We start from the raw sequence: 26,402 nt of genomic DNA on the forward strand, positions 1-26,402 counted from the left end.
ACTACACGTTGTCCCTTTAATAAAAGCAGAGTGCAGCCTTTTTTCCCAGCATGAGCAAATATCCACGAGGTTTCATGGACCGTATCATTATAAATGTCAAAGCAAAAATGGTTACTTTGTAAATAACCATTTAAAAAGGTTATAACGCTATTATTACATTTAACAATGAAAGGGTTCGTCATACTGCTCCTGTCAGCATGTTGGCCCTAGACCAGGGATGCGCAAATTACGGCCCGCTGGCCACATGTGGTCTTTCGATTCAACCCACGGGCTGGAAATGGTAAAATAAAGTACTACAGATTAAATAAGGGTTTCTTGGTGACACTATTGTTTCCAGTGTCCTTTTCTGTCCCCCCTAAAAACAAAAATCATGAAGCATTGATATGTACTGCACTCAAGGCCAATAATCAAATAGCTGGCTAAATTTTCCTGAACTTGAAGTGTTTTTAGTCAGGTATTCTTTTTAATTCATCAAAATATATATCAAATTTATGCAAAAAATGACTTTTTCCATGCATATTTGTCATGACCATAACGGAATCAGGACCCAAATGCGTACCCTTAACCACAAGTTTATTGATAGAAAGAGTAAGGGCAGCGCCCGCGATCCGGTGCTCGCTGGACGCTGGAAGCAAGCCGCTTACACTATCAGATCAAGATCTGAATACGGAAGGGGATCTTCCGGAGCGGGAGATGGCGGTGTCAAGGCCGGAAAAACAGGTCGATAGCCGGGACAGGAGAGCAAAAACGTGGTCGGGATCAAAAACGGGTCATAAGCCGGGACAGCAAACGTCGTCAGGATCAAAAAGCAGGTCGGAGCCGGAGACAAACAGGGAGATCAGAACGGACTGGTTGAATAACAGGTGCAAAAACGGGACAGGCGGGAGTCAGGCTCAAACTGCTTGCCTTGTAACAACAGAGGTTCGCTGACGGACTGACAACCGGAGAGTGACAGTACGGGGCTTAAAAAAGGACAGGGAACCAATCAGGTAGCTCGCAGGGGCTGGCGCCCAATGAGCGGGCACAGGTGAGGCTAATCAGTAATCATGACACATATTAGCAGATTTAGTGCCTAAAAACAATTCCCTAATATATTATATAGCTTTAACTTGGAGTGTTTCAACACAAATTTCTTAAATTGTATCTATTTCTAAACAATTAAGTTATGAAATACAACATGTATATTCAGATATCTTTATGTATATATTAATTCATACACGATAATGAGCAGGGTTGGGTAGGGTTACTTTAACTGGATTACTTTCAATTACTTTTGGATTACTCCAATACCAAATATGGTAATAAAAGACAAAATAAACTAAATATGAATAAAATGATGACTCACAACACGTGGTAAGCTTTCTCTCCTGGCTTCGATCTCCGGCAAAACTAACATAAAATGCGACAGAAACAAAATGAAAATAAATCCAAACAGCTTGCCATCATCATTTTTGCCGTTCCATGTATTCCAAGCCTGTACAAAATTTAGTAATTTTATTCATATTTAGTATTTTTTGTCTTTTATTAGCATATTTGGTATTTGAGTAATCCAAAAGTAATTGAAAGTAATCCAATTAAAGTAACCCTACCCAACCCTGCTAATGAGACATATTGGATAGGTCTAGATCTTGGACTTTGGGTAGATATAAAACACTTAAAATCCTTTTTTTCCACCTTGTTGGAGTTCCTCTGCCAATTTTGAACCCAATGAAAGAGTTTGCCCCCTAAACTTTGCATGACATTAAATGTTAATTTGATAAACTAATACTTTGGCGCTAATTTAAAACTTACATGTACTAAACCTGACTGTTAATTTTTAGTAAGAACGACAGAAAACAAATTCTCTTTTCCCCCCATTTAAAATCAGTGCATTTCACCACACTTCCAAAATTCTCTCTCTCTCTCTCGTGGTAACCAGAAAACGTAACCATGATTCCCAAATAACAACTCTGCATTTCTTGTTTTTGTGTGTGTGAGAAGAAGGCAAACTAACAACAGCTGTCAGAACGGAGAGAAAAAAAGGGGGGTAATCAGGTTGTTTAAAAAGCAAATGGCCTTGGTCTAAAGTTCGTTTGTAGACCTCGCTAATTAAATATAGAGGCAAAACCTTAAGTTAATTAGTAATTCCCTGGGTCCAGAAATAAGACCTCTCACGAGTATTCAAAGGTTGAGTTGTTTTGTTGTCCGCCACCTGAATCCATTGCAACATTCCCAATGAATCCATTTAAATACATGTACCATGAGGTGTGCATACCATCAACATCTGTCAAGGTACCTATTATATGTTTCAAGTAATTATACTAGTATCTAGACACTTATCAAGTTTTAATGTGTTTAAATTCTAATGTTAAAATAGTAGTCTGTTATTCGATACTGTTAATATGTCGAACAACAGTAGTGCACAATTTTCAAGAGATTTGACATCATTGGACCCACAATCACTGAAAAAACAAGACAGTTCAAAATAACCCAATCTGCAGGGTTGGGTAGGGTTACTTTAACTGGATTACTTTCAATTACTTTTGGATTACTCCAATACCAAATATGCTAATAAAAGACAAAATAAACTAAATATGAATACAATGATGACTCACAACACGTGGTAAGCTTTCTCTCCTGGCTTTGATCTCTTTGATCTCCGGCAAAACTAACATAAAATGCGACAGAAACAAAATGAAAATAAATCCAAACAGCTTGCCAACATCATTTTTGCCGCTCCATGTATTCCGTTACTCCCCAAGCCTGCACAACATTTTGTAATTTTATTCATATTTAGTTTATTTTGTCTTTTATTAGCATATTTGGTATTGGAGTAATCCAAAAGTAATTGAAAGTAATCAAGTTAAAGTCACCCTACCCAACCCTGTGTATAAATATATTCTTAGCTTCTATCTTCCCAGAAATTTTCCAACCCAAAAATGTATCTCCCTCCCTTAAAAATCAATGAGTCTGAAATCAGAGTTGCCTCACAAGTGACCCAGTTTTGATAGGACAAAACAAGCAAAGCATTTGTGGCTCTGGTTAGTTGATACAGTATAAGCAGCCTTTTATATTTGCCAGGTGGATGCGAAATGCCTGCGTCAGAGACTGCTCTCTGTGTCTGCTTATGAGTGTGTGCTATCCTTGACTGACGTGGACGCTGTTTGCTTAACCTCTTCTGCGCTTTGCCACCGCGGCCTTGTCAACTTTAAGTGTGGGTATGCGTGCACAAATGTCAGTGAGATGGCGCAAAGGGTCGTCGTTTTAAAACTCTATACATACATTTTTTTAACTGTAAGGCGCACCTAAACCCCCCAAAAGTGAGCCTTATAACCCGGTGGACCTTACATACCAAAATATACAGTGGATACAATTGCATAACGTGCACCTATGAAATAACTTAATGTTTGGGTGTGCGTTATTACAAGGTTTTACGGTACAGGACCACATTTCCAAAACATTGCTTACCTAAATCGCATAATATTGTTTGCAACGGGACTCGAACCCCGGTTGTGGCGGTGAGAGCATTGAATCCTAACCACAAGACCACCAGTGATATAGATAATATGCCGAAATGGCATTGGATTTATTTCACTATTACACTATTTGTACTCGTGGTACTAAACGATTCTTAGAGATTGGAGAATACAGTAAGTCGTCCTGAAATACATAATTAAACGCAATGTCTGCTTCATCATTTGATGCACCATTGAGTTGTTTCCCTCGTGGTGTTTTTTTTATATCATTTAGGACAACTTTTTTGTTTCCTCCATTCTCTACCATTCGTCTCTGGCACTAAGTAAAAATAGTGTGACAATGCGATAAAATCTAATATTTGTGGTCCAGTGCTTAGGTTTCTGCACTCTAACTGCCGCAACCCGAGTTCAATTTCTGTTGCATCCAATGCTTTTCGATTTTGATCAGCAATGTTTCATTGCACTAAAGAATGTAGTGCAATATGTAGCTATTACTGTAGTTTTAATTCCATGCGCCCCTACCATCCATCAATTTTCTGCACCAAAAATGTATACTCTAATTAGCCAATATATATTTTTTAAATTTGACGTTCGTTTTTTTTGTTTTTCTTTATTAAGAATGGTGGATAGTGATCTTAAAATTGTGCAACACAAGTGCTGAAAATATTATGTAAATGTAAAATTAAAGCCTGGTACAAATGTAATTCATTTTTTTCTCCAAAATCACTGTAGATACAATATAGATACAGACGCTGCTCTACTTGTGAACGAGACGATTGTTCGTAAGTTGAATTTGTTCGTAAATTGCTTCAGTGCTATATTTTGTATGTCTAGGTTCATATAAGTATGTTTAAGGCTTGTATAAGTAACCTGTATTGTTTTGTATTAAAAACAAACATTTCATAAAATAATATGCTCTCTAATGATAAATATAGTTAAGTTGATCTTACTTTTGGAAGTTGAGCTTCAACAGTTAGGCGACCTCCTGTTTGGTAAAAAAGTGGCCAAAAAAAGTGATCCAACCATTTTCTCAACAGCATCAAGCTTACATATTACACTTTCATTTCAAATAGCTCGCATCTTCTTTAATCCAACAATATTGAATGGATGCACGACATATTAAACAATAAAAAAATGTCAAAGTTCTTAGCACGCTCTATACCGTATAGAAAGTTTACACTCGAACTAGGAAGAGGAAGCGGGTTTCTTCTTCTGAGTGGATGTTGGGTGACCTCTCACAGCGCCACCACATGCCGGTAGCAGCGGAAAGTAGCACTACAGTAAGGTCCTGTACTTGGAAAAAGGTGCACACAATACAAAATCTAACTTTCAGCAATGTCTGGATATTTTTCGACATCCCGAAAAAAATGTTCGTATCTTCCGTTTTACGTAAGCCGAATGGTCGTAAGTAGGGGAGCGTCTGTATATCCCCGGGGTTACGTTTCAAAAAGCAAAATTTGTGATGTAGGAACTTTTTTGTTTTTACAATTATTATACAATTAAAATTCTATTAAACACTGAATCCAAAGAACAAACCATTTCACAGGCTCAAGCATTTGTTCGACAAAAAAGTACTCTATAACATTTTGTTTTCAAACAACTATTGCTCCGTCAAATAATAACGAACAGGGGGACTGTTTAGCCAATCTGAATGCGGAACACAATGCACGATGCAAATCGAAAAGGTGAAAAGTAAACCGCGTTATCGCAAGGGAATACCGTATATACAAAAAAAACAAATATGTAGTATGTGTGTGTATCCATTTTCTCATATGTTTTCCTGAATGAACACAAATGACTGATACTTGTTTTTTTGCTCCCCTTCGTGCAAGGGCGTAATTGTTTGCACCACATACCCCAAGGGAAAAACATTTTTAGAGATTTTTTTCGGGGCTTTATTTAGCGGGATTAATAATTTCTCTTGGCAAATAATCCCAGTGTCGAGTATGTGTGCGTATATTGCCCCATGCTTTAGCTTCATCCAAAAGATGAGGCCACGATTTATGTAACGGTTAAGCTCTTTCATATTGTGTATGTTGTACCTTACAAGAGCATGATGAGCATGCTAGATTAATATTTATTCAGTACGGGCAAATCAAGGATTAAGCAGTCATCGTTTTAGCGCTAATCCACATCTCTGGTGAGATACAGAGACAAAGCCTTGCAGATTACCCGTGACAACGTGCCAGCAAGTCGCAATTAGTCGCCAGCTATTCGACAGAAGACGAGACGGGTAAAAGAGTCGGGCTATTGTTTTTGTTTTGGACCTCACGTTAGCATCAGCAGTCTTTGGGCTGATTCACACTCGTGTGTCTCATGATCTATGCACTGTTCATGAATAGGTTCGACACACATGCTTGAGCAATGAATACGTACTTTCTTGGCCGCGAACACGCGGTAGGAGAGGGAGGGATGGCCGAATCGCCAAGCGTCAAGAGTGTTTACAAGTTTAGTGTCAAGCATGCAAATCAAATTGCATTCTTTGCTAATTGAGTTAAACTTTCGTGGTGGAGAAATGGGGAAAAAACACAGATGAATGAAATATATGCGTATGTTTTTCTATGGATTTTTCTTAGGTGCTAATCTTGTTAGGGTTTAGCATTCTGATATGGGTTTCCTTTTTGGGTTCAAATTGAAAACTGATTGACAACCAGTGACGTGCGGTGAAGTACAGTCAGATTTACAGATAAATTAATATACATTTTATTCATCATTTTATTGGCTGAACACAAAAGCAATATATAAACTCTGGCAAAGGAAAAACACGTTTTATTGTCTTACCTTAACTTAAAAATAAAATCTGTGCACTACTCTTTTTGAATCGAACCATCAATTGATCCTTCTTCGTGAAAAAAGGCCCAATCAAAGAGAAACAAGTTACTGGATGTGGGCCAAATCAGACTCCTTAGTTGGTCTCAATAACACCCTCTGCCATGAGGCAAGAGAATTGCGTGCCTCACTTTGTATCTGCAGACACTCAGAAGTTATACTTGACATATTTTTCCTTTTGAATGCAAGCATGGATAGTTAATCCTCGTTATAAAAAGAAACTCAACGCAGTGTGAATGAAAACATACTGGTTGGTCTGACTTGCTGTTAGCTTGCTAATATCACATATAATATTGTTTGTGAAACAAAAGGTTTCTTGGTCGGTTTCACCATTGCCCTGTGCCTTTAGATTATTTGAAAAACGTATGCATTGCATTAATAATACCCATAAAATAATGTAAATATTCTGCTATTTTGAAAAAGAAAATCCCCAAAATGTGAAGTTAAACAGGGAATTACCTTAATACATAACACATTGACAATAAGATATATTGCTAATTTGATATTTCTATGCTGACAGGTGAGGTACCTCACCTGCCTCCCCTGACTGCAGTCACAACTGAAGACCTAGTTTTCAACTTTGTCGATATTTCTTCTTGATTGATTTCTCTAGCTATGTTATTTGTCACACTTTTTTTGTCTATATGTATTTATACAAACCCATTTTAATGATTAAACTGTTTTTTTTTTCATAGTCTTATTCCCACCTCATGTCCTATTGGCAAACCTACTTCCTGTTTGTGCGACTAAGAATACTGGGAAATGAAGCTCAACGCTGGAGATAGATATTTACATAAATATTTGTTTTACTAAACATTTCTCATAACACATTTTCCAATGTTAGAATGCCGTTGCTAGCTTTTAATACCTGACAAAAATACCGCAATTTCTGTAGATTATAACCTTGTGTTTTGTAGCACTTGTTTTCGGTCGCATTACACTATAAAGCGACATCTTGTCGTCAAATATTACACACTGTCCCTTTAAGTAACCAGCCAAAACATCATTGCTCCTCTTTTAGATACAGGGATCAGAATTTTCCGCGGATCCGCGGATTTCCGCTGTTTTTGAACCCCAAAGGCATTCCGACTTTTTCACTTTTTCTCTTGCGTAGCAAACAAATTCAAAATCCGACTGTCTCACTCTTTCCTTTATTGCTCTGGCGCACCCTGGCGGCTGTTAGAAAAATTGGCCGCATTGTTGCTCAAGCTGCAGGGACTGAACTGCATTTGAACTTATATTGCAGTATTCCTGGACCCTGGCTATTTCAGCTGAAAATGAAAATCTCCATTCTGATCCCTGTAGATATTAAATATATATTAACCCTGTTATTGGTTGGGCCTTACTTTTTTTAAGATCGCAACAGCAAGGGTTACCGGTACCCTCAAGGAAACACCAAAAGGGCAAAACCAATCACCTGTGTTTTAGAGGAGGGGATGCAGGATTTGAGATGGAAGGGTGGGGGCCTTCAAAGCAGATGTGAGTGAAGCCTTAAATATAAGAAGCACATATAAAAGGATACACATACGTGTCTTGCTGCGTTTGGAGAAAAGCCGAAGAGCAAAAAGAGAGAGAGAATGCCATCCCCTACTTCCCCTTTGCCCTCTTTCCTCCCGCTCACCCGGCCGCTGAATGTTAATGGATTTTCTGCCCCCTCATCCAAACACATACACACTCTCTCCAATCCCTCCCCATGGACACTGCTGCATTGTTTGTGGTAGTGCTTCTATTCTTTCAAACTTAATTACCTTCTTGGCTTTTGTGGCATCAGGGGCTCCAAGTTTTTCTCCCTTTCCCCCTCTCTCTGGCAGTGGAGGTCGTCACACATTCTTTGGGCTGTGCATTCCCTTAATCTTGGGTGGGTGGGCGTTACGAGTGTGTGTGTGGGGGTTATCAGGGTGAGGGTCCAGTGTTTCCCATAGAATTTTGTGAGACCCTGTTGGGTGGACAGAACTAGGACAGTGGAAAATTGTGTACATTTTTAATTCAAACGCATTGATTGAGTGCATTTTTAGAGCAAAATCAAGAAACTAGATCTATAATGAATGTGTGCCCTCCCAAGCTATTGAAATCATAAATACATTAGTTATGAAAGGCAATGATACAGCAAACGAGTGACGCCCCAGAGCACAGTGAACAGGACAGGATTTAACTGAATTAAAAAAACTGCTTTTCATCGAAATTACACTTCAAATAACTAGTTTTCTAATGCTGTACTATTTCGAGGGATCATATTGGCATGTACACAGACCAAATCTCCGTTTTAAATGTAATTCAATATAACACTGATAGGTCCGGCATGGCGGATGATTGGTTAGCGGTTCAGCCCTATGGCGCAAAGGTCAAATGTTCAATTCGACCCACTGGCCTCCTTGTATGGAGTTTGCATGTTCTCCCTGCGGCTGCGTAGGTTTTCCTCCCACATTAAAAAAAAAAGCATGCATGGCAGGTTGCTAGGTAGCTCCAACATGTCCCTAAGTGTGAAGGAGCTATTAAATGGTCTGTTACTATGTGCCCTACGACTGGCTGGTAGCCAGTTCAGGGTGTCCCTTGCCCACTTCCCGAGGACAGCTCAAATGGGCTCCAGCGTCCCACACGACCCTAGTAAGGGTGAGCAGTGCAGAAAATATATAAATGGATAATACTCGTATCAGTGATTTGGTAAATTACAGTATTAAACATCAGTACAGCTGGTTTGTAATAGCTGCTATGCCAGGATGCCAGTTCTTCTTCGATGGTTGACAAGAAGTTATTGTAACGCGCAATTTATGGGCTACAGTTTGTGAGCTACCGAAGCATTTTCCTGCTGTAAGCAACACTTTCTAATTGCTTCCAATGCCAGGGCCACATTTTTTTCCATTTAAAAAGGCGCTGGGTATTTTGCACGGAATGCTTATCGCTAAACCTTTTTCTGGTCACTGACAGTGGAAAAATGTTCAACTTGAGAAAACCTGACACTTGTCAATATCACATTTTACCCAGCTGTTCCCTCTAAATGACATAGATACAAAGCACAAATAGACACCATGGCGTTTGTGATCATTCATAAAATGAGAAATGTAATTTGATTACTTGAGTTTGTGAGATTCTGGCGGGAGCAGTTAAACCCTGGCGGCCCACCAGAATCTTCCTATGTATGGGAAACACTGGGGTCCAAGGACTGGGAGCTTCTTCTGTGCTCCCAAGGTAGCACTAACCAACACCTCCCCACCAGCAACCTCGTGCACGCGTGCGTACATGCACGCAAGTCATATTATTCAGGACATAGGCTGCCCTTTGTTTGTGCGGTTCATTTCCAATCAACCCTAATTAACTGGAGAGTGTTTCCAGATTGCCAGCAAAAGAAAATTCCCCCCCTTCATTTTACCTCCCTTTTACCCTCAGCCTCTGCTGTTTTGAGTTGGAGGACGGAAAGGGGGAAAAATTGGAGGCATTAGCTATGTAGATTGGCTTCTCCTTTGATGATGAAAAAAAATCGTTAGCAAAGGGCAGTAATTGCAGACTGTGTGACCCGTGAGGGTCTGAATATTTATTTGAATGTTTCAGCTTGGGTTGGGTTTCAAATATTTCACGTTTTTAGACTGGGCTGTTTACTTATCCTTTCTCAGGGTTGGGCAAACTTTTGGATTGGTGGGCTGCATTGGGTTAAGACATTCTGCATGGGGGCCAAGCCAAGGACAAAAATAATGGCTCATAACATGATTATTATTTTTTTTTGTATATGCTGATACAGAGTCTTGAATCCAATACCTCACCAATGCATGAGGAAATAACATAAGCCTATCCAATTGTATTGTTTACATGCACGTGTCATATTTCATTGTATATTTTTTCATAAAAACTGCATTTCATCTAACATGTCTTGTATAATTAAATGCATGTATATATAGATATAAAAATAATTAAAGCAAAGTAATGGAAAATCTTTGGTGATCATTTGCATTGAAAAACTAAAAATGCTAAAGGGGTAGTTCAGAGATGTGTTTTAGTGCATGACATTTTATATACAGGTATATTCTGATAAATTAAAAACATGCTACTACATAAAAATGTCAACAGCTATTTGAGTGCAATGAAAAATATCATTTTTATGGGGGTGTCAAGAACCGAATCAGGGTGGTGCAGGTGGACAGGCCAGAAAAATAGATTAGTGGCGTTATTTCAATGAAATAAATGTGCTTTGGGTCAAAAAAGGTTGGAAAACACTGATCTAGAACACCAGAAGCAACAATCGTGACCCAAGAATCGAGGGTTTGGTGTTCCAGTAAACTCAAGAAGCAAAAGCATCAGTCCAAGAGGTTATCAGGCGGCACTCGTGATCCATGAATGTAGCTAGGGATACTAGTAACTGAGACAAGGGTGCTTGGATAGTGTCAAGGAGACAGCGTACTAGCAAGGAACCAAAGGGACAATATACTAAACAAGGGAACAGAACGAGACGTAGTAAGAGGAAAAAAAACATTGGAAAGTGACCACAGCTGTGAGGAGGAAAATTTAATCTGAAAGGGGCCAAATATGGAATAGATTGGACAGAAGAGAGAGAGAAAACCACAGAGAACTGAAACCTGAGTGCAGGTTCATGACAGGGGGCAAACAAATGTGTCTTATGTGCCTTCAAGTCGTTCGTTTGGCATGGATAATACCGAAACTTTTTCATTTTTTTTTGCAGTAGCAACTGGTGGACCAAGGTATTTTCCCACCATCTTGGTTAAATTTAGGTCTACAAACATTCTTGTGAAATCTGACCTCTGGCAGGCAATGGACGTTTTAAGGGCGTAGAGGTCTAGAGGTGCAGGTTATTTCCGACATCAGCCAGGTATTGTCTTTCACCAACAATGACTTTTCAGGTGTGGACCCGAGGGCAGTTTAGTGTAATGTTACCTGAGCGTCCAGTCGAGCCAATTTATCTGTCATCATGTCGAGTGATAGGTTACCTGCTCCAGGCGTCCCGCTGACCAATCAACCTTTTTTTCCCTTAACTTCACAAAGATTCATCATTGATTACCCTTTTCCCCCTTTTTGGACTTGACTTTTGACTGTATTCTAGTAGCGGTTTTCAAAAAAGCAGTGACTTAAAACCGTACCGATTACTTTTTACTTAAACCTTTTAGGGGGTTTGTGGTATTTTTATAAACTATCTCCTCATCTGCTCCATTAATTTAGATTATTGAACCAATATTTGCCCATTTGCTGAAAAATATAATCGGTTAACTAATACATGTTTTGATTCTTTTACTTTAATTGAGGTCTACAGCTTAACAAAAGCTTTTTATTTTGTATAAGTTTATTCTGTTTTTGATATTGGATACTTACAAGGAATATTGCATTGAATGTTAGGTTATGCACTGATTACTTTCAGCCCAAAAGGTTGCCATTCTTTGAAATCTACGCCCTTTTAGCCGGCTCTGCTTTTGTAATTTAGGAGATTATATACAAAGAAAGGGCTCATGGGAAGGCTTTTAGAACAGATTTGGAATTTAGCACTGTGAGGTTTTCTTGTAAATTATCTCCTGTTCTGCTTGCAAACTCAAAATTCATTGATGTTTTTCCTCCTTATTTTGAATGTCTACTTCATTAAAATCTTACCCACACATGAGTTTATGAATGACACAAATTGGTCACAAATGAAAATCGTTAATATAATGAACAGGAAAGAAGGGGTTAAAGACTGTGTTTAGTTTTTTTTTATTGAAAACCAGCATTGTTTGACGACTACTGCTGAAAATCTCCCTTATTTTTTTATTCCTCACCTTGCCCAGCTTGCTAAACCAGTAAACACAAACTAATCCGCTGTCATTGTTTTTGTCATTTTTTGTTGTTGCTAATACGGCTCAATGCATTTCATGATTTATATTTTAAGTCGATAGTCTGGAGGGAAGGAAGGGAAGTGGAAAGCAGTGCAGTTACGAAATTTTGGCCCTAGATTTTGCATTCCGGAATCGAAAGCAGCACATTTGGACTCTGATCTAACACGATTGTCACTTTAGGCAAGACATATTTTTTATTTATTTATTTGTTTGTGTCAGGGATGGGCATTAAACCAAATAAGTTTAATTTATTTGTCATTTCGAAAATCAGCATTTCCAAAACTTGATGAACCGTGAAATCAAGATTCGGAATTGTATTGATGTATTTGAATAACTCAAAGCTACTGCTGATTGATAAACAATATTTACTTGCTATCAAATAGTTCTAAGCACGAAAGTGTTTTTGGCACAAGCTATAAATTTATATTAAATATATTTATGTAAAAGTACATTTTGTATTATTTAGCACTTCCAAATAGTAAAAAAAACCTTCATTCGTTGAAGAGAAATGATGTTGATTTAAATAATAACCGGAAATACATCAACTATCATCGAAATGTGCACATTTTAAAATACTTATAGGTCAATAAGTTGGCCTTTTTTATAACATGGGCGTCCACGTAGAGAGAGATAACATGTTGGTCCACCATCTTTTAAGTATGAGTACCTCCAAAATTCTAAAACATTTTTTAAAGGTATCCAGAAAATGGAAAAAAATCTGTTCAGTCACTTTGAGTCGCTGTACTTTGTTTTATCGTGCTGTATTGCACTCATTTTCGGTTGCACGACACAAAACAGCAACTGCTAGTGGTCAAATATTACACATTGTCTCTTTAAGTGTTCATTAAGCGATTTTTTTTGCCAGTGGAGGAATAGTTATTTATTATTTTTTCTCCTTTTTTACGTGTATCCCAAAAAACAAAAATGTGTGAAAGGCTGGACTGAAAAAATTGGAAGAAAAATTTAGTATCTTTGAGTCTCTGTAGTTTTAGTCTTTCTTTGAAGCACTCATTATTGGTTGCACTGCAAAATACAGCGTCAAAAATTGCCCTGTGTCCCTTTAAAGGCATTTTAAAATTTTAAACGTAGTGTATTTTTTTATTAAAAAATATGATGGCGTCTGGGTGGTTTGCCTGCAGCCCCTTGGTGCGAAGGTCCAGGGTTTAATACCAGCTTCCGCGCCCTCCCCGGAGTTTGCATGTTCTCCCTGTGGCTGCTTGGGCACTCCGGTTTCCTTCCACATTCTAAAAACATGCATGTCCAGTTAATTGGCCGGTCCAATTTGTCCCTAGGTCTGAATGAGCGAGTGAGTTGTCTGTCTCCGTGCGCCCTGTGATTGGCCTGCAACCAGTTCAGGGTCTCCCCTTCCCACTGCCCGAAGTTGGCTTGGATGGGCTCCAGCACCCCCAATATCCTAGCGCAGAAAATCAATGCTTTAAAATGTTTGTCTGATAGGGTTTATTGGTTGAAGTATATCAAATTTATTTCCTTTTTGGCCATGTTGCCCAGCCCTAATATGTGTCGCATCGCTTGAGAAGGTATTTCATCCTATTGATAGCTGTATTTTATTCTTACAGACTTGTAATTACGACACAGCATTGTCAGACGTTTGTCTGGCAAAATATTTGCGGTGCATCTAACTTGGCTAACAAGTGTCTGCTCTATTGCCTAAGGCGACAAACTGGTTGCATGCGAACAAAACATATTTGGTCACAATAGAGTCATTCCAATTTATAATTTGCTTGTGTTCTGTTTTCAATACGACTACACCTAGACTTCGATTGAACGCATGTATGCCGATTTAATCAAAGTGATATTTTTACCCTCCAACTTTGTATGTCATGGGCTATGCTAATGCAAGGCAACAGATAAACAGACCTAATTAGACCAGAGAAGGCCTATTCATGTCGGTGTCAATGAGAGATAGATGTGCCGGCTTTCACAGCAAACTCGGCCTTTGTCTTTAGTTAACGCCAGTTGACATTTCGATAGAAGATTTGTAGCTTGACTGAGAGGCCACACGCTGAGAAAGTTTGACCTTCGGGTGGCCTTAAAGAGTCTGTATCTGGTCACATCTAGCCGTTAAGACAAGGGCGGACAAAACTTTTGAGTAGCAGGCCGCCTTGGGTTCTGAAATTTGGTCGAGGGGCTGGGAGAAAGATTGATATTTTGTATCTGTTGATGTAGTAATCCCTCAATTTTCGCGGGGCTTGCAACCCAAAAAGGAGCTACGGAGTAGGGACACTGAGGACAAGCACTATTTTATATATATCTTTTTTTTTTTTAGGAAGTTTCATTTGGAGGGCCGTATTAAAAAGCCTGACAGGCTATAGTTTTCTCAACTCTGCATTAGGATATGGTTGCAGACTCTGTCTTAAAACTCAATCTCACGTGTGAGGAAATGACAGTACGGTGGCGTGATAATTATGGGTTTTCATGAGTATGCATGATTGAAGGACAAAAGACTGTGACATCAGGAGTTTATCAAGTTTTGAACCCGTTGTCTGTTGTCTCGCTCTTCGGTTGGTGCTCTACTCACAAACGTGATTTATGGCAGGCCTCGAAACAAATCTAATGCCAATTTTTATGAATCACGTATGCTACAGTGGTTTAATCTGAATACTCTTTGATCACCCCTACACAAGCATCGCCATCAAACAACGGAAAGAGGTCTGGAAAAAAAACTGGGTAAAATGAACAACAATTAAAAAATAAATCCCCCCTTCTTCAGACTGACCAGGTCTCAGTAAAGTACCATAAGATGGAATGATGGAAAAGGCTTGATTTTGGGGGGTGGCAAAACAAAAATAGTCTCTTACCCCTTCTCTTCCTTTTTGAATGTGTGACTTCCAAGGCTGAAATTCCTGGACTATTATTTGCCTCTCAGAGGATCTGATCTGTCACTTTAATTACCTGAGTCTGCAGTGTTATGTGTGTGCATGTGAGAGCAAGGGGGCATACTTAATGAAAAAAAAAATAGTAGGTAGGTTGTTTCTTTTGCCATTTAGCTAATCATAATGCTACATATTTTAATCAGAATATAATAATAATCAGGGTTGGGTAGGGTTACTTTAACTTGATTACTTTCAATTACTTTTGGATTACTCCAATACAAAATATGCTAATAAAAGACAAAAGAAACTAAATATGAATAAAATGATGACTCACAAGACGTGGTAAACTTTCTCTCCTGGCTTTGATCTCCGGCAAAACTAACATAAAATGCGACAGAAACAAAATGAAAATAAATCCAAACAGCTTGCCAACATCATTTTTGCCGTTCCATGTATTCCGTTACTCACACAAAAGCCTGCACAACATTTAGTCATTTTATTCATATTTAGTTTCTTTTGTCTTTTATTAGCATATTTGGTACTGGAGTAATCCAAAAGTAATTGAAAGTAATCCAGTTGAAGTAACCTTACCCAACCCTGATAATAATGCATTTAGTTTGTAATGCACTTAATTTTTTAACAAAATCTCGAAGTTCTATTTTGTATGTCTGTATTAGTACAAAGTTGATACGTTTATAGTTTAGTACCTAAGAAGACACCAATGCATATTGAACTTAGGAGAAGAAGAATTGTGACTATTCCAAAAGTCCTCGTCAGGATGCAAAATTCCTGAACTGTTCTCAAGGTCCTCCTCATAGACTGTTCCTTTTATTAAATCGTCTAGGTTATTGGTGAGTTTGTAATTGGGAAGGCACTGAAAATAAGGACAAAACAGATTTTGAACTTGTAAGGAGAACATGAAAGAACCCAAACCTCAGATAAGAGTTTTCATCCTGTTCCAATGGGCATCCCCTCACCTATTTTTTCAAAATTAAATATATGTTGCAAGGCAGATCTACCCTAAAGAGTGTGGAACCCGAAAAACAGCAACACCCAACTGTGACAAACAGTGCATAATAGTTAAAATAACGAATAAACAATAAGGTGTAATAGCATAACAACTGGGAATCCTATTCAATTTCTGTTCCAGGTGTTTATTATTAAAAAGCAGAATAAACATATCAGTTACAAAATGCAAATCAACCCTAAAGGTTATGGAAATTAAAGAGCAATAACATTATTGTCCAATAGCAACAACAATGTAAACAGTGCATAGTTGTCAAAATAATAAACAACCCTGGTGTCGCTTCCATACTTATATGCAGGTGTCTAATAATCAAAACAGAATTAAGCAGAACAAACGTGTAAGGAGTATATTCCATTATCTAGACAATGTAGAATTCAAATGTTAAACTAGCTAAAACAAGTCATGGATATGCTTATGGTTTCTTTGAGAACATGCCAATACCCAGCTGCTGTCAAAGAGCTGCCAAGGGATCCAAAACAAACACTAGACATTTAGGTCATGCATGCATGTCATATACTAGCTATAACTTAAACAATGGAAAACAGAATGTAAACATTTCTAAAGATGCATTCTATATTTATATATTTTTTATATTCCATTGTCCAATGGAAAGTGTCCATGAGGAACCTCGGTGTGAGTGCAAAGCAAACCATTGAGAAAAAAAAATGCTCGTTAAAGACTGAAATAACGTCATGCATTCCTTTGACAGAACACATATTTATGGCTTGTTTTAACTTGTGGCTTGTTTAGGAGGTGAAGCTTATTGTTACTATGTTTTCTTCTTCCAAAAAACAAGTGTGCTTTCAGAGCTAGGCGTGTTTGAGCTTGTTTTTAGATTTGCTGGCCTGTGGTGGTCAGTGCGAGAAGGTGTTAGCAAATAGAAATCAGCATTTGATGTCGCTATAAAAGAGAATGAATAACATATCTGTTATTGATTTGGGTCCAATATAAGCCGGACAAGCAAATTTCCTCCCTACTGTCCAATATTGGTGCTAGTATACCTTAAATCCATTCCAATAGTTAAACGTAGTTATTTCCTTATTAGAACCATGCAAACTTGGTTGCCTTATCAAGGGATGTTGGGTATTACTGAGCATTTCCTAGTGTTAAAAATAAACAAATTAATTATAAAAACTATTTTATTTGAATAATAAGCAACAGTACTTGAATTTCTATAGAGCGCACTTGAGAATTAGAGGGGAACATGTGCTTCTTTGTCACTTCGAGTCTTCGTACTAGTGTATTCTTTCTTTTGATTTCTAGCACTTGTTTCCGGTTGCACTACACAATAGAGCGACGTCTAGTGGTCAAATAAAACACACATGTATTCTGCATGAATTCTGGGCAAAAAAAGTAGGAAAATGGTGCGGTTTGGTCACGTTGAGTCTCTCTGGCTTTTCTTCCTTTTTGTGCTTTGTAGCGCTCATTTTGCATTGCATTACACAATACAGCAACATGCATTGGTCATATATCACACTTTGTATACCTTCAAGATGGTAGCAATTATATCAGCTCCCTCTAGGTGAGGCCCGTGTTTAGTAAAATAAATTCAAATTTTAAAAAAAAATCCGCTTATATGATAGGTTATACATTTTTATGAATATAACACAATATAATATAATTTTTGTTAATAAGTGAAATTTTTCTCATCACTAGGAGGTACATCTTTTTAAGCTGAGAGCTACGTTTTGTCGCTGATTGCTACGATAGGCTACCATTTTTAAATCTGTTTCTAAAAAAATATGTTATTACTGTTGTTACAATGTTATTACCAGGTTATAATTGTTTGAAGTTTAGTCCACCACAGAAACACCATGCCATGTAGATATTAAATTTAATATACAGTCGCAATAACCTATCACTGGTGGGCTGTGCTAAAAAATGCACACTGTCTCTTTAAGGATAAAATTTGATAAATTTAACCCGACTCACCTGGAGAGAAGAACCAGAATTATCTAAAATTTAACAACTTTGGATAATCTTGCCTGAAATATCGATATTGTATCAAGAGTAAAAAGTTGGTATCAGAATATATTAATACATTCTGAAAGTATTTCATGCTCAATTTATTTCTCATATCCAATTGTCCTCCTTTAATCTCTCAGAATAAACCTCGTCAGAAACCGAGTGAGACGCGTAGAACGGAAACATAATTTATCTTTTTTAATCTATCACTAGTCCCCCCGGAATCATCTCTTGGATACGTCAGATTAAAAATGATTATAGCGCGTGCACAAAAAACACACGCACTTTCCCGCAAACATACACCCGAGCGTTTGATTTCTTTCCTCACGCTTTCACTTTCCCTCCCACTGGCTTTGTTTGGCCTCGGATTGGTACGGATTAATCCTCTAATTGCTTTGTAGCTTTGTTGTGCAAAGCGAGTCAGAATTAAGCAGCAGGTGGATGAGGGTGAAGGTCAATAGAGCCCTTTAAAGCTTTCTTTTAATGTCGGCTCATTTACACGCAAGCTACCTGAGAAGAGCCGGTCGAGTCAAACGGCCTGCTAGTGTTTCTCATTTGGAGTGTTTGAATGATCTAAGCGGCAATTTCATGTAATTATTTTTATGTCTATTTGTCATTACAAAATTCAATAGCTGGAGGGCATGTTGTTGCCATTTGTATCTGTGGTAACATGCCGTCACCATATAAGTTACTTGTGCAAACAGATGGGTACAAAAGTGTATATTCTGCATTGCAAAAAGACGCAATGTACTTATATCAACCTTTTGACATTAAAACGTGGCACATTTTATTTTATTTTTTTCTTGTTAGAAACTAGAAGTGGTAAACTCTGGCCAAAACAGAGATCCCATGTGATTGTTGGATCTGTAGTTTAGGTTTGGACAATATTGTTCCTCTAATTGGGCCTGGTCGGCATATTACCAGGGTTGGGTAGGGTTACTTTAACTGGATTACTTTCAATTACTTTTGGATTACCCCAATACCAAATATGCTAATAAAAGACAAAATAAACTAAATATGAATGCAATTATGACTCACAACACGTGGTAAGCTTTCTCTCCTGGCTTTGATCTCTGGCAAAACTAACATAAAATGCGACAGAAACAAAATGAAAATAAATCCAAACAGCTTGCCAACATCATTTTTGCCATTCCATGTATTCCGTTACTCCCCAATCCTGCACAAAATTTAGTAATTTTATTCATATTTAGTTCCTTTTGTCTTTCATTAGCATATTTGGTATTGGAGTAATCCAAAAGTAATTGAAAGTAATCAAGTTAAAGTAACCCTACCCAACCCTGCATATTACTCTGAATTACCTCTCAATTTTAGGATATCAATTGCTAAGTTATATAGCGAATTACGTTATAGAAAGTATTTCACAAGTGCCAAAATAAAAATATGGTGAAATCTGTTTTTGGGTGGCTGGTATCAGACTAAATCAATATTAGATCGGGACAGGCTTATTTATAAGGGGGCGGAGTCACAAGTTAATAAGTAAAAGAATGTGAAATGATTTTATGTCTAGTTAATGTACGGTCTTACCCGAAGACAAACTAGTCATTCCACCTTGGTCGTGAATCAGATTTGTATCCTCCCAAACATTATTCTTTGTAGTTGCTAATATTGATTCTCTTGATCCTCTATTATTTTATGATTCTCTAATTAAAACACATTTTATACAGATTATCACCACAATAAAACCAGGGACTCAACATGAGTTGAGAAGGGTTTTTCCTTATGCCTCAATAGATTTGATGGGTTAAATATTTGCTTTTTACCTAGCAATATTTAGGAACATGCTGAGACTCTTTAAACTTAAGAGTTAGTCATTCACTATGCAAGCATTAGGTATGCCTGCCAAATTTAAGCCGCTGTAATATATCATACACTTTCTATTGAATTGACTAATTTGTTTAAAGTATCTTGAATTCAAGTTTTGCGCCTTTTTTCATCACCTATTTTATCACTGACCACCCTGTTTCTCCTCTTCTTTTTTGTCCAAATCAGGTCCCTGCTACGCTGGATGAAATGAGATCCCCATGTAGTGGACACCATGGCAACTTGTGACTCCCCCCCTATGGTCTCTTCACGGCAGCAGGAACATGGTGGCCAGAGACTCAGTGTTGCTGAGGACAACTCGGTTATGGCCATGGAGACTGGTGTCGCCAGCAGCAACAATGCCAGCAACAACCAAATGTCACCTGTAGCCAGAGAGATGGAGAATGGCTTTGGAGAGCCCACTGTCAGTCCGCTGAGGTCTGCTCTCACCTCTGTCAGCGCAACTATTGACTCTATTACAGAACAGAGTCGGAGAGAAAGCTTTACAACCGGTAACAAAGGGACTGTTACTGGGACCATACCAGGAGGAGGAGGAGCAGCTGTGGGTTCAGACTGTTTTGCCCCTGCCACATCTCCCGTGGCACCGGCAAAGGAGATCCCCTGCAACGAATGTTCCGGCTCCTTCTCCAGTTTACAGATTTATATGGAGCACCACTGCCCCAACGGACGACTGCCTACCACCGGAGGTCACGATGACCTCGACGAGATAGACGGGATGGTAGGGGAGGACAGCGAGGACGACGGAGAGCATGCGGGGTGTGCCACAGACGGAGGGGAAGGCAACAGCGAGATGGAAGAGGAGAGCGATGTGGAGAATTTGTGCGGCGAGATCATCTACCAGCCTGATGGCTCCGCCTTCATCGTGGAGGACTCCAAAGAGCAGTGTGGCAACCAGGCAGGGATCCCTGAGGCTCTCCGTTTCAGGGGCCTGCTATCCTCCCAGCCTCTCCCCATTGCTCAGGCTACAACTGTCCAAAGTGGTCTGGGCCAAGGGGGGGAGCGGCTGGAGCAGCCCGCTGCACCCATGTCCTTCTTTCCCCAGATCATTAACTCCTTCCACATCGCTTCATCCTTAGGAGGTAAATCGCTGGCGGTCGACCCGCCCTCCATATCAAATACCTCAACTGGAGGGCGGGCTGGCTCTAGTCCCGTGTTGCACAGTTTTCGGGTCTATGACCTCCGCCACAAGAACGACAAAGACTATTTGACGGGGGACGGTGCAGCCAAAAATTCCTGTGTGTCCAAAGATGTCCCCAACAATGTGGACTTATCCAAATTTGAGGGCTCCGTAGCCGATGGGCGGCGGAAGCCTGTGCTTATGTGTTTCCTGTGCAAGCTCTCGTTTGGTTACAGCCGGTCGTTCGTGACACATGCGGTCCACGACCACCGGATGACTCTTAATGAGCAGGAGCAGAAGCTGCTGAGCAACAAACGTGTTTCTGCGATAATACAGGGCATCGGCAAAGACAAAGAACCTCTTATAAGCTTTTTGGAACCAAAAAAAACCCCTGTATCTGTGCTATCCCACTTTCCCACCCCTGCCAACTTCCTAGGGCCAGACACTGGGCTCCGCGGTTTGTGGAACGCTTTCCACAGTAGTGGGGAGAATGCCGAGTCCCTTCAGGCAGGATTTGCATTCCTGAAGGGCAGTGCCAGCAGCTCCTCCAATGACCAAAATACCAGATGCCAAACCATGCCAAAGGCTGAGACCAACCCAAACCTCGGGGGTGGTGCTGGTGCCCTTAGAACCTCCAGTGGGAGTTCTTCTGCTGCTGCTGCTGCTACTAGTGGCAACATGGATGGCCGGAACTCTGATCTTGAACGTAAAGGCCACATTAGGGACACGTGCACTTTGCAACCCAATGGGCCGGACCTGAGCCACTACCCGCCCATCAAGCGGGAGCCCGGCGCCGTGGGAGAACAAAGTCCGGAGCAGGATGAGGACAGTTACTTCAACGGTGGCGTGGATGAAAATGAGGCAGAGGACGAAGACGAGGAGGCGATGAGTGTGGTTAGCAAAAACCAGAGATCCAACAGCACCAGTAGCAAAGATTTCCCTCTCTTAAACCAAAGTATTTCCCCTCTTTCCAACAGTGTGCTAATGTTTAACAGTGATATCAAAGGTCCACCATCTAGCTCCTCTTCCTCCCTGCCAATCTGTGAGAAGCTGGAGATGGAAAAGGCTCGTCTGTCTGTTGCACTGGCCAGAGAGCGGGAGAGCAGTAATGACTCCAGTGCCGAAGCGCTCACGGGGCGCGATGGGTCACCGCCATCCTCCCATCCTCTTGACATGATATTGATGCGGCGGGATGATGAGAGTCCAGGACCTCCTCATCCACACACTGGGAATCCTCCTACCCCTGGAACCCCTGGTACACCTGGTACCCCGGGTCCAGGTGAAGGGTCACCAGGAAGTGGTGTGGAGTGCCCAAAGTGCGATACGGTCTTGGGATCTTCACGATCTCTTGGAGGCCACATGACCATGATGCATTCGCGGAACTCCTGCAAGACACTCAAGTGTCCAAAGTGTAACTGGCACTACAAGTACCAGCAGACACTGGATGCTCACATGAAGGAGAAACACCCTGAGTCCGGAGGATCCTGCGTTTACTGCCGCACGGGGCAGCCTCACCCTCGTTTGGCCAGAGGGGAAAGTTACACCTGTGGATACAAGCCTTTCCGCTGTGAGGTCTGTCTAACGTTATGTTATTGACCTTTAGTACATGAAAAAGAAACAAAAATGTGGCACAGTGTAGAGTGGATCGTTCAGTAACCTAACGGTTGCTTTTTCAATGCCAGTTCCCACCTTATCTTATGTTGCTTTCTCTTTGATAAAGATAGTTTAAACAACTTGTCTGTAGTTTCACTCACACCGGTGTATGGAAGGAACGCATGTTAGGCATTGGATGAAGGATCGTAGGTTGAAGGCACAAACTTCAGCTACACGTCCCTTAGTTTGCCCCAGTGTAGCAATGGCTCTGTGAGTAACTAGTCCACCAAAGTGTGAATGTGTGAGTGAATGCAAAACATTATTGAGTGACAAAAAAACTTTATGTAAATCGAATGCATCATTAATTATTGGTAAAACTTTGCCAAATCCTCACTCAGGAATGCTGTCATTTTTTTTGTAAATAATATTCAATCTTTGGTTTTAGGTATGCAACTACTCAACTACCACCAAAGGCAATCTTAGCATCCATATGCAGTCGGACAAGCACCTGAACAATGTCCAAACACTCCAGAATGGTGGGAGTGAGGCACAATATAACCACAACCACACCAACCCAGTAGCACCTGCAGGGCTCGGCGGCGGCTGTGCGCCTTCACCATCCAAGCCCAAACAGAAGCCAACATGGCGGTGTGAGGTAACTGCTTTCTGTTTCAACTTTTGAACACACTTAACCCATTAACCGGCGGAATGAAGTCGTGTTCCAAAATATACTTATCACAAAAAACATCACGATCAAACTGGAACAAGATACCTAGAAACCATAAAGCCACTATTGCTCACCCATAATGTCTCACTCAATGTCATGATACAGTTCCTCACAAATTTGGTGCGCTTACATTCAAGTCCAGTGAATCCAACCCTGTGAAACATTTACTCTAAAACACCACATAATGCCGACAGATACAAAATAATCCACCTAAAAGCATCCATGCAATAGTGACCGATTCAAATGTGGACTGACATTGGTTACCCAATGAATACCCAACAGCGGCGCAGTGGTTAGCACGTGTGCGGCACAGTTCTGAAGCCGTCAGATCAAACCTTCCTGTGTGTTTGCATGTTCTCCCTGTGCTTGCGTGGGTTTCCTCCGACCAATCCAGTTTCCTCCCACATTCCATAAACATGCATGTCAGGTTAATTGGCTGGTCATTGTTGTCCTTTTGTGCGATTGAGCGAGTGAGTTGTCTGTGACTAGCTGGCAACCAGTTCAGGGTGTCCCCTGCCCACTGCCTGAAAACAGCTGGGATGGGCTCCAGCAACCCCCGCGACCCTACTGAGGATAAGCGGTGCAGATAATGGATGGATGGATGGAAGTTTTAAGGGCTTGTACTGGTCGTCTCCAAGTGGCCACTTTTGGAAACGCTTAGACCTACCGTTAGAAAAATGTGTAAAATGCAACGTTTAATTTTTCAGATTCTGATCAAAATTTTAAAATATACTAGTTAAGGCTTTAAGTTATTGTCGTACCTGTTTTCCAGCTAAGATGCCCATGCTACACTCTTTTGCAGGCATTTGATTGCAAAAGATCTTAAGGCAAGAAATCAAACCTTACAACTCACATTACTCAATGTTAGTAGCACTTGATTATTTCAGTTTGGGACAAAACGTAAGACTGTTACCTTTCTAAAGAGACCAAAACTGTCTATATTCTCCAAACAGTTCAAGAACAGCAATTCATTTACTTTGGGGACGTCTGGTATTGGGATTTTAGGAGAACTTTACAGGAACGGTTCGGGGTTAAAATCTTGTCATACAGTGCATTTTTGAGTAATTAGACATTTCTTTCTACAGGTTTGTGACTATGAGACCAATGTGGCGCGAAACCTGCGAATTCACATGACAAGCGAGAAACACATGCACAACATGATGCTGCTGCAGCAGAACATGAAGCAGATCCAGCACAGCCTGCATTTAGGGCTGGCACCAGCTGAGGCCGAGCTTTACCAGTACTACCTGGCTCAGAACATCGGCTTGGCGGGCGTCAAACTGGAGAGCCCCGGCGGCGGTCCGGAAGCCCAGATGATGATCAACCCTTTCCAACTTGATGCCGCGACAGCAAGCGCTCTTGGATCTGGACTCGGTAAGTAACACGTAACTCAGGACACAATACTGAATTGGAGCTGTATTTTTTCATATGTTCCTGAAATGAATGATTAAGATTTTAGAGGCTTATAGTGCAATCTAATTTTGGGAAGGTACTCCATCCTGGCCATTTCTTAAAAAAGGAAAAAAAAAGTGATATCTCCGCTCCAAAGATTATGTGACAACAAAAGACAGCGTTCTACTACAGACAGATCCATTGCCCAGAGCAAATAATTTCACTATCCTCTGTTATTCTATTGAGCTTGTCCTCATTTTAAAGAAAAAAACAACAACACATCATCTGCTTGCTGCTGTGACTCTACCGCCTCATGCTCGTAAATCTCAAACTGGTCTGGATGATTCTTTTGTGGGTGTTTGGTGGTTTTAAAGTAAATTCTGCTGGCTGCTCTTCAAGACAGTGTTTGTTCACAGAGATTGTATGTCACTGCTTTAATATTGTTTTTAGGAAAAGTCATCTGGTAATGCAGACAAATTAGATTTATCATTGAGAAAGAGGTGTCTAAAGGTCTACACAAAGAGAAAATAAATATAGATACAAGAGCCATGTTGTACTTTTTAATGTAATTTATAAAGCACACACATGTGCTATTTAATTTATACTATATCATTATTATTTTGTACTGTCTTGTTTTAGCTTGCTGTGAAGTTAACTTAGTGCTTTGAAAATCATCACACCTCTAAAAAATAGTGTTCATTAAAAACTAAAAAAGAGACTAAGGGTATGAATTCATATTTTGGTTTGATTTTGTATTACATAGTTTTATTTCGCCGGAATGAGTAAGTGAGTATGACACATTTAAAATATAATAATATTTTGTTATATACCGTATTTTCACGACAATAAGGAGCACATAAGTCTCAAATTTTCAGAAAATTGTGCGGCACGCCCTGTCCTCCAGTGTTCCCTGTGTGTGATGTAAAGTAGGGGACCTAAAGACTGGGAGGTCACAGGTTCGAGACTTAGGACATTTTAAAGTGAACGTTTTGTGAGATTGTTCACATTTCCAACTACCGTATTTTCCGCACTATAAGGCGCACCTAAAAGCCTTCCATTTTTTCACCGAACACCGACCAGGCGCCTTATAACATGGCGTGCCTTATATGTAGATCAATATTGAGTCGCAACTACGGTAAGCAGCCGCCGCCTTTGCACTATTACGAGTGTTTCTATACTATGATTGCACTACCGTTTAATTTAACATAATAGTATCAGACTGTTTTGACGTGTTTACTGCGTAGAGGAAAAGCAAAATGTATAGCCTGCTTCTGTTAGAAGATAGTTCAAAGTTGTTAAAGATGTGTCGCGAAAATAGCTCCTTATAGTCTGGTGCGCCTTATGTATGAAAATTATATGACAAAAGACTATTTCGAGGGGGTGCGCTTTATAATCCAGTGTGCCTTATAGTGCAAAAAACAATGCAATTTGTATGTGATTTCCTGTGACTTTAAAGCATCTCTTGTTAAGATGGCACAACCCCCGGTTTGTGCAGAAGAGGACACGTTGTTGGCGGAAGTACTCATGAATTCTAACCCCGTAGCGTTTCTAGCAATTTGAAAGTCATTGTGCTACCAGAGGCTGAATGGAGTCGTCCCCCCAAACAAACTGAATCCAAAACCCAAATAACAAAAAACGCTTACTCTGGTAGATATTTATCTGCTCCAGACAAACGTGTTCCATCATCCAACCCTCCCCTCTCCTCTTCTATCAAACTTTTTGAACATTTTTTCATTCTCAGGGGTTTTCTGGACAGTTCCTACTCACTTATTTTCTCTTTCTCATATATTTATTGGAAAGGGCAGCTAACAGCT

The 26,402-nt window shown here is 39.9% G+C and overlaps 1 protein-coding gene across 4 annotated transcripts in view; it reads left to right on the top strand.

The window, feature by feature from the left end:
- Positions 1-26,402, top strand: part of zfhx4 (zinc finger homeobox 4) — a 227,581-nt gene that overhangs the window by 95,872 nt on the left and 105,307 nt on the right. For all 4 annotated transcript variants that reach the window (XM_088321850.1, XM_088321851.1, XM_088321849.1 and 1 more), the window contains exons 2-4: positions 19,928-22,448; positions 22,915-23,124; positions 24,282-24,570. In XM_088321850.1, the coding sequence (XP_088177976.1) occupies positions 19,974-22,448; positions 22,915-23,124; positions 24,282-24,570 (2,974 nt within the window). In that variant the 5' untranslated portion in view covers positions 19,928-19,973. The remainder of the gene's footprint in view (positions 1-19,927; positions 22,449-22,914; positions 23,125-24,281; positions 24,571-26,402) is intronic.

The sequence above is a fragment of the Urocampus carinirostris genome, chromosome 18 (genome assembly GCF_059441175.1).
Source record: "Urocampus carinirostris isolate Australia breed hairy pipefish chromosome 18, RoL_Ucar_1.0, whole genome shotgun sequence".
Taxonomy (NCBI): domain Eukaryota; kingdom Metazoa; phylum Chordata; class Actinopteri; order Syngnathiformes; family Syngnathidae; genus Urocampus; species Urocampus carinirostris.